Here is a 15,826-nt window from a genome sequence, read left to right as displayed (position 1 = left end):
GATAGGAGAATAGGTAGCAGTACTGACTAATAATAATATTACAGCGCAAGAGAGATGATGTCTCTGAAAGATCAAGGGTATAATGGATTTAATTAGAAATATTTTTTAAAAATCAAGGTACAACACACTATTGGGTGTGTTCTATAAATACCAAATAAAGGGAAAGACATAAAGCAAAGGAAGTGTAAGGAAATTAGACAGGTTGCAAAGCCTATGGAGGAGTTTATTATGCTAGTGTAAGCTGGCATAGAAACACTGTAAAAGTCTGAGATGGAAAGAAGTTGAAGTGTGTTCAAGTTAATGTTTTTAGATCATGATGTTTCTAGCCTAACAAGACATTCCTGGTCCTAGAGAATGATCTGAATAAAGCCTCAGAGTGGGAACATTTAATGAACAGTCATCATAAGATTTAGATTAGGTAAGGAAGAATCTGAGCAAAACAAAATAATTGGAGGGCCAATTCAGTGCAGTGACAATAGATCTGGTACAACTAATTAGAATCAAAGATTGTTCAGTTCGTGTTTTGCCTGCCAATGAGCTGCCATTAAGTGAAGATTATTCGGGCATACTGAAGTGGAAGCAAGTTAGGGCATGCAAAGCCAGAACTCGCTGGATGACAATGGGAGTAAGAAGAAGACAAAAGAGGTGTATACGGTAAATGTCAGATTGATAATACAAGTGAGAACCAGGGTCAAAATAGTGAAAGAGGAAATAGCTGAAACATCAGATGGACCAATTATTGCTAATGAATGCACTTGCAAAATTGACTGTACTTAGATGTTATCAAGACAGCAGAAAAAGATCAAATGCATCCGAGAATGTGGAGAGAAGTAAGGGTGGAGGAAACGGATTAATCGTGGCTTCAAGAAATTGGATAATGATCTATCTAGAAAATAAATCCAGGATTGCGTGGAACAGGTGGACAGGTAGGCTGAGTTTAGTTGCTGTTGCAAAGCAAGCCGATATGTCAGACCAAGTTGACTCCTGTGCCGTGACAATTCTACAGTTTGTTCAGAAAAGGGCAAAAGCAAAAGTTACATGACACCAGGTTATTGTCCAACAGGTTTATTTGAAATCACAAGCTTTCAGAGCACTGCCCCTTCGTCAGGTGAAGTCTTCTCTGAAGTGAAGTCTACTTCGTGTGACGAAGGGGCAGTGCTCCGAAAGCTTGTGATTTCAAATAAACCTGTTGGATTATAACCTGATGTCATGTAACTTTTGCTTTTGCCTTTTTCTGAACAAATTGTAGAATGGTCACAGTACAGGAGTCGACTTGGCCTGACATATCGGCAGGCTTTGTAAGAGCAACTAAATTCAGCCTACCTGTTACTTGGTGTCATGTGACTTCTGAATTTGTCCACCCCAGTCCAACGCCAGAACCTCCACATCATCAGCAAAGGGATGAGAGCAGTATTTAGTCTACTGATGTTTTTAAAATGAGAGCAGCATTTATTGCCCATCGCTAATAGCTTTCAAAGATGGTGGTGAATCTCAAACTATTTAACCAAATGTATTAAGAATTTTTTAACAAAACAATTTGTCTAAGTTTGTAAATCTTGTATCCAAGTCACCTATTTTCACCCATCTGGTAAAACTTGCTCAGTTACCTTTTGCAGTGTTTGAAGGTCACTTCATCAGGGATTAATACTTATGCTTTGTGATGCATATGCTTGTGAGATTAATACTTACACTTATGAGCTGGGCTGAGAAATGGCAGATGGAGTTCAACCTGGATAAATGTGAAGTGATGCATTTTGGAAGGTCGAACTCGAATGCTGAATATAGGATTAAAGACAGGATTCTTAGCAGTGTGGAGGAACAGAGAAATCTGGGTGTGCAAGTACATATATCCCTCAAATTTGCCACCCAAGTGGATAGGGTTGTTAAGAAAGCATATGGTGTTTTGGCTTTCATTAACAGGGGAATCGAGTTTAAGAGCTGTGAGGTTTTGCTGCAGCTCTACAAGTCCCTGGTGAGACCACATTTGGAATATTGTGTCCAGTTCTGATTGCCCTACTATAGAAAAGATACAGAGGCTTTGGAGAGGGTGCAAAGAAGGTTTACCAGCATGCTGTCTGGACTGGAGGGCTTGCCTTATGAAGAAAGGTGAATAAGCTCGGACTTTTCTCTCTGGAGAGAAAGAGGAAGAGAGGAGACCTGATCGAGGTGTACAAAATATTGAGTGGAATAGATAGAGACGTTTCCCCAGGGAGGATTGACTGGTACGAGGAGTCATAGTTTGAAGATATTAGGAGGAAGGTATAAAGGAGATGTCAGAGGTAGGTTCTTTACACAGAGAGTTATGTATGCATGGAATGCGTTGCCAGCGGTGGTGGTGGAAGCAGAGTAATTGGGGACATTTAAGCGACTGCTGTGCATGCACATGGGTAGCAGTGAGTTGAAAGGTGCGTAAGTTAAGTTATTATATTTTACATTAGGATTAAACCTCGGCACAACATCGTGGGCCAAAGGGCCTGTTATGTGCTGTACTTTTCTATGTATCTATATAAAATACTAGTGTTTTAATGGTTTTAAATTTTCTAGATTCGCTCATTCTATTTCTAAATGTCTTCTTATGTAAAAGCTTATTCTGCACTACAATGTGTATCTTATAATGAAATGAATAAGTGAATAAAAAGATTAAATATACTTCCCGATTTTTTGACAGACTCTAATTGCGAATCTGTTTCCATTGTTAGATTTTTTGAAACAACAGTTAAAACTGATGAAATAAAAGAACAGTATTGAAAATTGCTTGATATTGCAATGATTCATTTAGCAGTTTGGCATTTTTACAATGGAAGAATGGAGTACTTTTTGGCACTCTTGGTCAAACATTTGATTGTTTTAGTATTGAAGTTATTACTTATTACACAATGAAATAGATCTTTGCCAGATAATGTAAGCATGGATTGGTTCCTTTTTAGATTATTCAGTAAAAAGAAGATTTATAACCAAGCGTAGGCTGTCTGAAATGGAGCAATTGTGTAAGTAGAGTACAGCTGCCGAAGAGATGTTGAGAGCATAATAGAATTGACTTTCAGGTGCAAGGTTTTTCTATTTCTTCTGTTTGTGGAGATACATTATAGTCCAGAGAAACACTCTAACATTCAATGTTTATGTTTAATCTTAGTTTAGTTCTACATAAACTCATGGCGAGGACAGTGGTCAATCTCGATGTTTAATCTTGGTCTTATTTTTCAGGTAGAGAGAGGAAGCCCAAAGAGCTGTTTCCTATTTTTGGGGTCTTTGCTTTGTGAAGTTAACTGGGTTAATGTTCTTTCTGATGCTTGGAATCCCCAGCCTCTTTTTCAGACACGGAATATGATTGTCTATTTGTTATTTATGATGGTTTTTCTATCAAAAGAAGACAAACTTATACGTAAACCAGTAAGTAGTTTTGTATTTTTTTCTTTCTACTGGGAGGGACTGTCATACTTCATAAAAGCAACAAGTTTATTAATTCTTTGAATAACCTGACTATCACTGTCATTTGTTGTACTTAATGCGGTTTCTCAAATAAACCATAATTTAGAGAATTTGTTCCATAATTGATCCAGAAAAGTTTATTTTGACATCCAGAATTACGACATATAATTTCAAATCTGTACCTGAGATATATCTGTCTGTGCAACCAAGGTTGAAAAAAGAATCAAGCTCATCTATGTTACAAGTTGTTTGACACTTTTGCTGTGAGACCATCATACAGCCACAGAGGTTTAAAGGGCAGGACATTACAGTGCTTTGATGGGGCAAAGACAGCAGCAAGGAAGATAAGCAAGTGATGTCAACCTGATGCATCATCTCAAAATGTAAATGATGGGAAAATAGGATTAATATCTGAAATGATATTTGTAAATATCATGTAGCAGACCTGAGGGGAAAGAGACATTATAAAAAGCATTGTGAAAGGAGGCAATCTGTGATTTTTCTGGTTCTGAAATGTAGGTATGTAATCAGCTTTAATAATACAGAAAACATTAATTGTGACTGTAGCATTATAAAGTATATTTATGTCAATAGCCACAGTCTGATTTGATGGTATTTTTGACCACGAGTCAAAAGTGTCACTAGCATAGAAAATTCTTATTTTCGCTGTCTAATAATGTATATTATTATATCAGTTCACTAGGTTGGTAGCTCGGATGAGAGTTACCATTTGATGAAAGGGTAAGTAAGTTGGCTCCATACTATTGAGAGTTTCAAAGAATGAGAGGTGATCTTTTTGATTCTGAAGGGGCTAGATAAGGTGGACAGTGATAGGTTGGTACCCCTGCATGGGGAATCTAGAAAATGCAGTAGCAATCTCAGGATAAATTACCAATCATTTAGGATGAGGATAAGGAGGAATTTCTTTAGTCAAAGAATTGTGAATCTTTGGAATTCTTTATTCAAAAGGATTGTGGATACTTCATTGTTTAATACATTTAAGACTGAGATAGACAAATGTTTGGTGTGTGATCAGCCATGATCGTAATGGATGGTGGACTGAGGTGCTCCTATTTCTTAATTTCTGAAAAGTATTGCTTCTTGAAGAATTGAAATCCTTTCACCCATATAGGAATAATTGCATATATTTAATTCTTAAATGAAGTAAAAGAATTTTACTGTGCATTTTGGAAGCTTCAGAAAATGTTGAATAACTATGTTTATTTAATTGTTTTCGAACTAAAGTTTTGTTAACCTGCTGATCTCTTTAGGAATCCTCATTACGTAGCCTTCTTGGACAATCAAGTGCAATACCCTGGCATTTTGTGGACATAGCATCATATCAAAATGTCATGAGCTACTTCAGTACCCATTACTCACCCTCCACTGTCATTCTAAAAGATCCATCAAATGAGCTGATACTGAAGCTTTTAAAAATTGCTGCTGGTTTTTGTGAAACGTTGGACGTACACAGCGTAAGTAGATGTAGAAGTTTAAAATATTTATTTGGTCAGGAATTTGTGTTGAATTTATCTGATTGCTTTTCTATTTCATATTTCCAGTACATGATACACTGTGATATATTTGCTTTTGAACAATGTTCATGAACGAAATGCATCTCTGAGCAAATATTCCAAATCAGCTTGTATCTTTATTCAGCATTTTGTATGAGACATTAGACACAAACTGCACAAATTCATGTAAATGTTGGAAAACAACAAAAAATTGAGGCTAAATAATGACTCTCACTTGCTTTGCCCTAAATCCTTGCTAGTAAGGGTGCTGAGAGTTTCTGAATGTATTATTACAGAATAACCTCAGATTCTGAAGCAGAACTCTACAGCTGGTGCATGCACAAAAAGAAACACCATACAACTGGTTTAACAGTAATTACAAAGAGGCAAAGAAAAATCAGATTGATTCATTTCAAGAATATGATACCTGTGCACCAATTTCAACCTTCTAGTCACCTGGTTTAGATATATCAGATATTTCTAAATTTCCTGTGGTCACATAATAAATTGTTCTTCTGAGGAATTTGATTTTATTTTAATCTCACATTTGTGAATACTATAGTTGCTGATACGATATATATGGTTTCTCTAGGATGCTACACATAAATCCAAGGTATATGTCCACCAAGTTGTCCAGTGCCTCCTCACTTTGGATCAGAATGGTCAAATAGTCCATGCTCAACTAAAACATGAAATGATAACACTATTGGATGATATTGTTATCTTTAACCCACCAGGTCAGTGCAGTCTGAAAACTACCTAGGTGAGAGCTTGTTTATGTCATTGTAAAGCCTATTTCTAATATTTCCTACATTACATACTATCTGCTTTTTCGTCTTGTTACAACATCTCAAGTACTTTAGCATATGATGAAATTGAGAAAAAGTAGGACAGCTCCACTTTTATCACAGCAGTCCATGTCAATGGAACAGGAGCAATGTTGAGTTGAGATGCTCAGGCACCGCTTTGCATCAAAATGAGGAATGATAAATTGAGGCATTCTGATATGTTGCTGCCTACATCTATTATCTACACATTTTGCCCATCTTCTTCTCTATATCAATTTATGAAGAGCTATGAAATTGCCCTAAGATTGACAAAGACAGTGAAGTAAGTACATGAGAATATAATGAAAACATTTAACGTTTTAAGCTTAGTATGACTCCTTTGCACCAGAGAAGTGTCATATTGGACTCCATGTTAATTCTACAAATTAATTTACCTGCCATTGATTCACATCACTATATATCTTTATAGAACAATAAATCTATAATATTATATGTAATAAATCAACCTTAATGATGATGACCAAAAGATAGGTAGGAAAGTGAATTGTGAAAGGACATCAGGAGCCTCCAAAGAGATGTAGAAAGAGGAACAAAAAACTGTCAAATGGAGTACAGTGTGGGCAAGTATGAAATTGTCCATTTTGGCAAAAAGGGTAAAAAAGCCTATCATCTACATGGTGAGAGGATGCAGAGAGGCCTGGGTGTCCTACAAGAACCACAAAAGGTTAGAATAGAGTTACACCATGCAATCAGGAAAGCCAATAGAATGTTCTGTTTATTGAGAGAGGAAATGAATGCAAGATTAGAGAGGTTATGCTTCTCTTATATAGGACACTGGGGAGACCGCATCTGGAGTACTGAGTACAGTACTGGTTGTCATCCTTATAGAAGGATATTAATACTTTTGAAGCAGTTCAGAAAACATTTACGAGACTAATATCTGGAAGGAGTGGATTGGATTATAAAGAAAGGTTGGACAGGTCAGTCCTCTGGAGTTTAGAAGAGTCAGGGTGACAGAATTAAAACATATAAGATCCTGAAAGGACTTGACCAGGCAAATGTGGAAAGGTCATTTCCTCTTGTGGGAGAATCTCAAACTCAAGGTCACAGTTTAAAAATAAAGAGTGGCCCATTTAAAGCAGAGATAAGGAACTGTTTTTCTCTGAGGATTGAGAGTCTTTGGAATTTCCTTTCTCATCTGGACTCCTGGCTATAGGAAGGATGTTGTGAAACTGGAAAGGGTTCAGAAAAGATTGACAAGGATGTTGCCAGGGTTGGACGATTTGAGCTATGGGAAGAGGCTGAATAGGCTGGCACTGTTTTCACTGGAGCATTGGAGACTGAGGGGGTGACCTTTATAGAGGTTCATAAAATCATGAGGGGCAGAGATAGGGTAAATAGACAAGGTCTTTTCCTAAGGGTGGGGGAGTTCAAAACTAGAGGGCATAGTTAAAGATGAGAAGGGAAAGATTTAAAAGGGAACTAATGGGCAACTTTTTCACACATAGGGTGGTGCGTGTATAGAATGAACTGCCAAAGAAACTGGTGGAGGCGGGTTCAATTACAACATTTAAATGGCACCTGGATGGGTGTATAAATAGCAAGGGTTTAGTGGGTTATGGCCAAAATGCTGGCAAATGGGACTAGATTTATTTAGGATATCTGGTCGACATGGACAGAAGGGTCTGTTTCCGTGCTGTATATCTCTATGACTCTAAAAGGTAGTGGATGCAGAATCTTCAAATATTTTTAAGGTAGAAATAAACAATCTTGATTGCCGGGGGAATGTAAGATTATTGGGAATATGCAGAAATGTAAAGTTGAGGTTAAAATCAAATCAGCTGTGATCTTATTGAATAAGGAACTGCCTTGACAGGTAGAGTAGCCTTGTTCCTTGCTCATATGTTGACATTTTCAATTGATTCAGTAATTATAGATCTTTAGAAAGGAATGATTCAGATGTCTCCATTAGAAATATACTTTTAAAAGAAATAGCAAATTGTATCTTATAGTACATTAATGATTGCTTTATTATTTAAATGCATTGATTTGAAAATAAATTTTTCATGGATAGTTTATTTTGAATATTCCTTTCCCAGAAGTGGACAGTCAAATGCGTCACATGGCAATAGCCAGCCTTTTTATGGAAGTGTTAATGATGCTGAATAACACAAGTATTACATCAGCTGAGTCATTGCGAGAGAGCTTGCGGTCATGGATTGAGACTAAGGTGTGCTATAATCTATCACTACCACTACTGACTGCAACTTGTCAAAGTCTAGCATCTGTTAAACATATGGCTGAAACAACTGAAGGGTGCATCATGGCTTATTTCAAAGAGGGTAAGCAATTTGTATATGTTTGAATTTAATTGAACTTAAATTAAAATACAATTGGATTCTGTTCTTGTCTACAAAAGTTACTCAGTATTCCAGCACGTTCTGGACTGCAAATATAACCTCTGACTTAGTTTGTAGTAGAAAAAATATCTTCTTAAATACCGCTTCCAAGTCCCTTCACTCTTATCTCCTACAATTAGTGCAAGACTGTAGACTCATTTGACACTGATATTAAGATCATTCAATAGCTGTCACTACTTCATCTCTCCCGTCCACTAACTCATTGGGCAAACCTCCTAGAGTGCTCCTTCCTTATCTAAGTTCTGCCCTGGTATCTTTCTCTACTTTTCTCATACCTCTCTCATACTTTTTTCTGAGTTCATCAAATCCTTGAGATTCATGTTCTTGATCCTATTTCCACTAAATTGCTGCTTACCCAGCTTCCCCCTTAATCCCTATGGTAGCTGATGAAATAGCTCTCTCTTCAGGGTATTATTATAGTTGTAAAGATGGGCTACACAGATTTTAATTTTTGTCATCTCATTGTTATACCTGAGACCTTTCAAGGACGAAAATGATTATTGGTCTAAAAGGCAGTGAATCTGATAAATACTACTCTCGTGACATAATTAAAACATATAAGATCCTGGAAGGACTTGACATCGGTGAATGTAGAAAGGTCATTTCCTCTTGTGGGAGAATCTAGAACTCAGGGTCATAGTTTAAAAATAGAGTCACCTATTAAAAGCAGAGAAGTGGAACTATTTTTCTCTGAGGATTGAGTGTCTTTGGAATTTCCTTTCTCAAAAGGCAGTGGTTGCAGAATCTTTAAATATTTTCAAGGCAGAGGTAGATAGATTCTTGATTATGTAGGATAATGAGAGATATGCAGAAATGTAGAATTGAGGTTAAAATCAGATCTGCCATGATTTTATTAAAAAGGAAGAGCCTTGATGGTCCGAGTTGCTTTCTCTTGTTTTTTGTTCATATGTTGAAATTTTCAATTGATTCCATACATACAAATTTTTAGAAGGAAATGTTCCAGATGTTCCACTAGGTGGTGCAAAGAGCACACATTTGCAAAGAAGTGATATGTTCACTAGGCGCCTTTATTAAGACAGAATGGAAATCAAACAATTGTCAAATTCAAATTAGTTTCAGCAGCTGCAGTATTTGGCTATTGTATTAAAGTAAAACAGTGTCTATTGTGAATGAGCCTGGCTGTAGGATAGGGATAACTTTATTGTGGGTTTACTACGTTAAGAGAGACATTATGACTCTAAGAAGGGCCTTTGATTTCAAGTTTTTATATTTACAACTTTCTTGGCTGCAAGTTTCTTCACAGATTGATTTTTTTTACTGTTGATCTCCTCATTAATTGTTTCTTTACTATTGGTTAATCTATCTTTGTTGCCACTTTATCCTGCATTTTCTTGTTAGTGCCTTTTAAGGAGCCAGAAATACACTATCCGATTGCTTGCACTGGGTAGGCCTTCTCCGCTTTCCTCTTGAGACCAGATTCTCCACATCAATCCCACTGCCAGCAAAGCTTTCTTTATTATAGCCTTTCAGTCACTGTAACCTACCATAGCCACCTTCTGCTTCAGAGTATGGACAAAGGCACCTAATGTCAAGTCACCTATGCCATCTGTGCAGGCTGAGGCCATTTTTGCTGTAATGTGCACATGCTCAACCTTTGCCAGCCATCTTGGGACAGACTTCAGGCTTAAAATGGCTACTGTGATCACGTGACCATAGATTGAAACAAGTTCAAGAGTCACATGTGGAATCAGTGAAACTGCACCAAAATTACCACATTATCTAAAGATTTCAAAATCAGGCAACAAAGCATCAAAACATTTGCACCTCCTGCTTAATTCGTACTTATTTAATAATTTCACACATTGGGAGAAGAAAGGCTTGCCTGCAAGCTATCTAGCTTTGAAAGACAATGTGTCTGGACTCAGGAGTCTGCAAATAAACACTATTCCAACTGCTAATTTTTAGTAGTAGAAGAGAAAAAAAGTGTATGGATTGATAACTTGCTCCTTATCATCTTTGAAGACAACACCCAATTAATAAGTGAATTGCGGGACAAAATATTCAATGAGAACTTAAAGTTATCTACAAGTTTTGCCACTGCTGAGGATGCTTGGTTACAATTAAACAACAGTTATTGAATTGAATTGAATTTATTGTCACTTGTACTGAGGCACAGTGAAAAGCTTTGTCTTGTGAGCAATACACATAGATCACAGAGTTAAGTAGCATAGATAATTAAATAATAGGCAAAACAAAAACACAGGTAGAGGTGAATGCTAAGGGTTTGAGAATCCATTCAGTATTCTAACAACAGTAGGGTAGAAACTGTTACGAAACTGACTGGTGCATGTGTTCAGACTTCTGTACCTTCTCCCAGATGGTAGAGGTTGTAGAAAAACATTATCAGGGTGGGATGGATCTTTAAGAATGCTGGCAGTCTTTCCTTGACAGCGGGCCTTGTAGCTGGATTCTATAAATGAGAGATTGGTCTTTGTGATTGTCTGGGGCGAGTTCATCACTCTCTGTAACTGTCTCCGATTTTGAATGGTACTGTTGCCATACCAGGTAGTGATACATCCAGACAGAATGGTCTCGATGGTGGACCTATAAAAATTGGCAAGAGTATTCGCCATCATACCAAATTTCCTCAGCTGCCTGAGGAAGAAGACATGGTTGGGCCTTTGTAACCAGTGCAGCCACATGAAGAGTCCAAGAAAGCTTGTTGTGGATTACCACACTCAGGATCTTGACACTCTCCACTTGTTCTACCTCTGTGCTGTTAATGTGTAGGGGGGGGGGCATGAGTAATATCCCGCTGAAAGTCAATAATGAGTTCCTTGGTTTTGCTGGCATTGAGAGCTCGGTTGTTCTCAGTGCACCATTTCTCCAGGTCTTCCACCTCCCATCTGTAGTCTGTTTCGCCGCCATCTGAGATTCAACCGACTATGGTGGTATCATCAGCGAACTTGTAAAAGGCATTAGTCTGGTATTTGGCGACGCAGTCATGGGTATACAGTGAGTACAGTAGGGGGTTGAGTACGCACCCCTGGAGGGCTCCAGTGTTGATTGCTAGTGAGGATGAAATATTGTCCCCAGTCTTCACTGACTGTGGCCTGTGGGTCAGGAAACTGAGGATCCAGTTGCACAGAGTGGGGCTTAGTCTGAGATCACTAAGTTTAGTAATTAGTCTTAAGGGGATAATAGTAATGAAGGCTGAACTGTAGTCAATGAGTAGGATTCTTACATAGCTATTCTTGGTGTCAAGATGTTCTAAGGAGGAGTGAAGGGCAAGTGATATGGCATCTGACATGGATCTGTTGTTTTGATAGGCAAATTGGAGTGAGTCAAGAGTAGTGGGGAGGCTGGAGTTGATTAATGCCATGACCAGCCTTTCAAAGCACTTCATGATCACCGAAGTTAGGGCCATTGGGCGGTAGTCATTGAGACATGCTGCATGAGCTTTTTTAGGCACAGGGATGATGTTGGCCCTCTTGAAACAGGCAGGGACAGTGCCCTGCTGCAGGGAGAGGTTGAAAATGTCCAAGAAGACCTTTGCCAGTTGATCTATGCATGCTCTGAGTGCAAGGCCTGGTACTCCATCTAGTCCCATTGCTTTCCTTGGATTCACACGCAGGAAAACTGATCTGACCTCTGATGCAGTGACTGTTGGGATAGGTTCATCAGGACTTGTCGGAATAGGTGTTACTTCTCTATCGAAAGTCTGCTCAGTGTGAGCATGGAAGGCGTTGAGACAATCTGGAAGGGATATGTCATCGTCTGCTGTTTTGCACGTCTCTTTTTAGAACTTGTGATGTCATTCAGTCCTTGCCATCGTTGCTGGGTGTCTGTCTGGGTCTCTAGTTTGGATTGGTATTGGTCCTTGGCTGTCTTATTGGCTCTGTGAAGATCATACTTGGATTCCTTTTATTTGAGCAGGTCTCTTGATCTGAAGGCCTCATGCCTGGTTTTCAGCAGGTTCTGTATACCCTGATTCATCCAGGGTTTCCTGTTGGGGAGCACATGGGTTGACTTCCTCAGTATGCAGTCCTCCATACACTTGCTGATAAAGTCTGTGACGGTGGTGGCGTACTCATCCAAGGTACCTGCAGACTGTTTGAACGTGGTCCAATCAGCTGATTCTAGACAGCACCGGAGTTGATCCTCTGCCTCCTCTGACCAGCACTGGACCTGTATCCGCAAGGGGGTCCCCTGCTTGAGCTTTTGCCTGTAAGTCAGGAGAAGAAGCATGGCATTGTGGTCAGAATTCCCGAAATGAGGGCGGGGAATGAAGTGGTAGGTAGCCTTCACAGTGGTGTAGCAGTGGTCTAAAATGTTCAGGCCCCTGGTGGAGCAGGTAATGTCCTGGTGGTACTTGGGAAACACCTTCCTTAGATTGGCTTGATTGAAGTCACCAGTCACAATAAACAGGGCCTCAGGGTGTTCCGTCTCCAGGGTGTTAGTGGTGGAGTACAGCACATGCAGAGCTTCCTCAACCTTTGCTTCTGGCGGTGTGTACTCAGCAGTTAGTATAGCAGCAGTAAATTCCCATGGTAGATAGAAGGGGCAGCATTGGATGGTGATCTCAGGTTAAAAAAACTTTAGGACCTAAATGATTCTAATAAGGACTTCCAATTTGTGTGGGCTTTATTCGTCCTGCATGTACAAGACACACACTGCTTTTAAACTTATTACATATGTTAATATGTGTGTTTGTTGCATTTTATAATCTTTTCTAAGGATTAGTAGGTAATAACATTTCCATGTCTTTCACCCAAAAATACTTTGCAATTGGCTCCTTCATTTTAATGTAGGTCACTACTACTTGAATTAATTGGTGCTCATCATTTTCAGTACTGCATGAACAAAGATTTGAGGTACGTTTTCATTTTCCACTCCAAATTCCATTCCATACTAACTCTATCCTCCCTTACGACAGTTGGCATCATATTGAGCATGGCATCATGGGCTGTGAAGGGCTTGTGGTCTGAAGAGTTGTACTGTTCTATGTTCTAAGTAAAAAGAAAGTGAGGACTGCAGATGCTGAAGATTAGAGCTGAAAAATGTTTTGCTGGAAAAGCGCAGCAGGTCAGGCAGCATCAAAGGTGATGATTCCTGAAGAAGGGCTTATGCCTGAAACGTCGATTCTCCTGCTCGTTTGATGCTGCCTGACTTGCTGCGCTTTTCCAGCAACACAGTTTTCAGCTATGTTCCAAGTAAGCCAACCTGTTTACAATCTTAGTGTTACACTTTCCCTCAACATGAGCTTTCAACCTCATTTCAAGGCGTCACTATTCCTATCTATGTAACATCACCCAGCTTCATCTCAAATCAGCTCATCTGCTGTTGAAACCTTTTACTATTCTAACATGTTGCTGACCGGTCTCCAACATCCTACCTCTGTAAAATTGAGATCATTCAAACGTTCTGCTGCCCGTGTCTTAACTTGCACCTGGTACAGTTCCCTGTCACCCTTGCACTCACTGACCCACAATGGTTTCGAGTCATCCTTCCTTCCAGATCCCACAATGACCACACATCTACCTGTCTGTAATTTGCTCCAGCCCCACAACCCAAGATTCCTACACTCTATTTCTAGTCTCTTCTTCATCCCCAGTTTTAACCATTCTAGTATTTTATAAAAGTATTTGTTTGTGAAGAGTTGGTGTCACAGGCTGGGCTCGGCGAGCATTAATTGCACATTGTCTAATTGCATTTGAAAACATGGTGGTGAGCCACTGCAGTGCTTGATGTGTAGGTACATTGCAATTCTGTTTAGGAGGTAAATCCAGGATTTTGACACAATGGCAATATAGTTCCAAGTCAGATAGGTATGTGGCTTGGAGAGAACTAACAAGTGGTGTTCCCATGCATCTTCTACCCTTAACCGCCTAGCTGGTTTCGATAGCCTTAGTGAGTTACTGCACTGCATCTTGCAGATAGTACTCACTTCTGCCACTACGTACTTGTGATACAAGGATTGATTGTTGAAGGTGATGGATAGCATGTCAATCAGGGAAGCTACTTTTGATTTTAGAGAGTTTGAAATCACAGTGCCCAATGTAAGTAATCAACAATTTCTGGCAATTTTCAGATAGTTTATTGAGAAGATGGTACATTAGTTAATGGATAAAGAAAGTATGCAGCCATGATAATTGGGGATGGTTCACTGATACCAGAGGGCAAAGAGGCATTTGGCGTGGGATATGCTGACATCATTTAAGTGTTAGGAGCAGCATCTGAGTGTTAGGGAACTTTTCCCTCGGTCTTCCTCCTCCTCCTCCTCCTCTTCTTCTGATCTGTCTTCCATCTGTGTGATGAGTACCGCTCAATGAAAACTGTTGTCTGGAGAATGCCAGGTGAGAATGGCTGCCTACAAGGTCTTCTTGATGCTCCTTGCCCCTTGAGCACTTATTGTTCTATCAAGTTTATAGGGGCAGATTATTTTCTCTGTGTCAATCAATTGTCTGAACCCTTTGGCCATTGGACATGGGACAACTACTCATGATCGTCGCCCCTTGCCCACCTCCAAATAGAAGTTCCTCAGGAGGTTCATTCCACACTTGAATCACCCTCTGTGTAAACAATTTGCCTCTCATGTCTTTTTTTTAAACCTTTCTCTTCTCACCTTAAAATTGTGCCCTTGATCTTTAGATTCCCCCATCCTAGGGCAGCTACCATTAATTCTATCCATACCTCTCACTATTTTATTCTATTTGTTTGGGCGGCACGGTGGCTCAGTGGTTAGCACTGCTGCGTCACAGCACTAGGGACCCAGGTTCAATTCCTGCCTTGGCCCACTGTCTGTGTGGAGTTTGCACATTCTCCCCATGTCTGCATGGGTTTCCTCCGGGTGCTCCAGTTTCCTCCAATCCAAAGATGTGCAGGTTAGGTTAGGTAGGTTGGCTGTGCTAAATTGCCCATAGTGTTAGGTGCATTAGTCAGGAGTAAATGTAGGGTGATAGAGTAGGGGAAAGGGTCTGGGTGGGATACTGTTCGGAGGGTCAGTGTGGACTTCTTGATCCAAATGGCCTATCTCCACGCTGTAGGGAATCTAATCCATTTGAAGGTTAGATTTCATTCCTTCTAATAACAATACACTGATAATAGAGTATATTTGGCACCAGTTAAACTGTTGATGCTAGTTCAATACACATCTTGACCTCTGTTTCTCATAATTCTTCTCTTCTGTCTTGCCATGCTAGAATTTTGTAAAGTACAGATGGCTGTAATAGGTGTTAAATTACATATCATGTTACATAGTAAATAGTAGGAAAATACAGTTTTAAGGAATCCCAATATCCAACACAGCATTGTGTTGTGTGTTGATGATCTTACCTTGAGGGGCTAGGCTCCACGCTCAGGATACCATCCTTACCTTTCTCTGTTATGCTTTCTTACTGTGAAATATTCCTTAAAGCTTATCTGACCTGATATTTCCAAATGTTGCATTATTTTTAATGCTGTTCTGAAGCACCTTGGGTATTTATTATGTTAAAGGTGCTACGTTAGGATACATAGCACAAGTAGGGCATTTGACCCCTTGAGCCTGTTCAACCAATTTATAAGATCATTGCTGATCGGATTGAGTCCTTAATTGTATTTTCCTGTCTGCCTGCTATATCCTTTGACTCCCTTGTCGATCAAGAATCTCTCTAATTCAGCCTTAAAAATATTCAGTGAACCTGTTGCTTCTGATGAAGAAAGTTCCACAGAC

General features: G+C 39.3%; 1 protein-coding gene across 4 annotated transcripts in view; it reads left to right on the top strand.

The window, feature by feature from the left end:
• epg5 (ectopic P-granules autophagy protein 5 homolog (C. elegans)) overlaps positions 1–15,826 on the top strand; it is a 147,783-nt gene that overhangs the window by 119,736 nt on the left and 12,221 nt on the right. For 2 of the 4 annotated variants that reach the window (XM_072571786.1, XM_072571774.1), the window contains 4 exons: positions 3,209–3,390; positions 4,701–4,904; positions 5,536–5,680; positions 7,831–8,073. In XM_072571786.1, coding sequence (XP_072427887.1) covers positions 3,209–3,390; positions 4,701–4,904; positions 5,536–5,680; positions 7,831–8,073 — 774 coding nt within the window. The remainder of the gene's footprint in view (positions 1–3,208; positions 3,391–4,700; positions 4,905–5,535; positions 5,681–7,830; positions 8,074–15,826) is intronic. The other 2 variants (XM_072571781.1, XM_072571791.1) reach the window with 2 other exon arrangements.

This window comes from Chiloscyllium punctatum, chromosome 1, assembly GCF_047496795.1.
Source record: "Chiloscyllium punctatum isolate Juve2018m chromosome 1, sChiPun1.3, whole genome shotgun sequence".
NCBI classification, from domain to species: Eukaryota; Metazoa; Chordata; class Chondrichthyes; order Orectolobiformes; family Hemiscylliidae; genus Chiloscyllium; species Chiloscyllium punctatum.
Note: the sequence above shows the minus strand (reverse complement) of the source record. Positions and strands in the feature narration are given on the sequence as shown.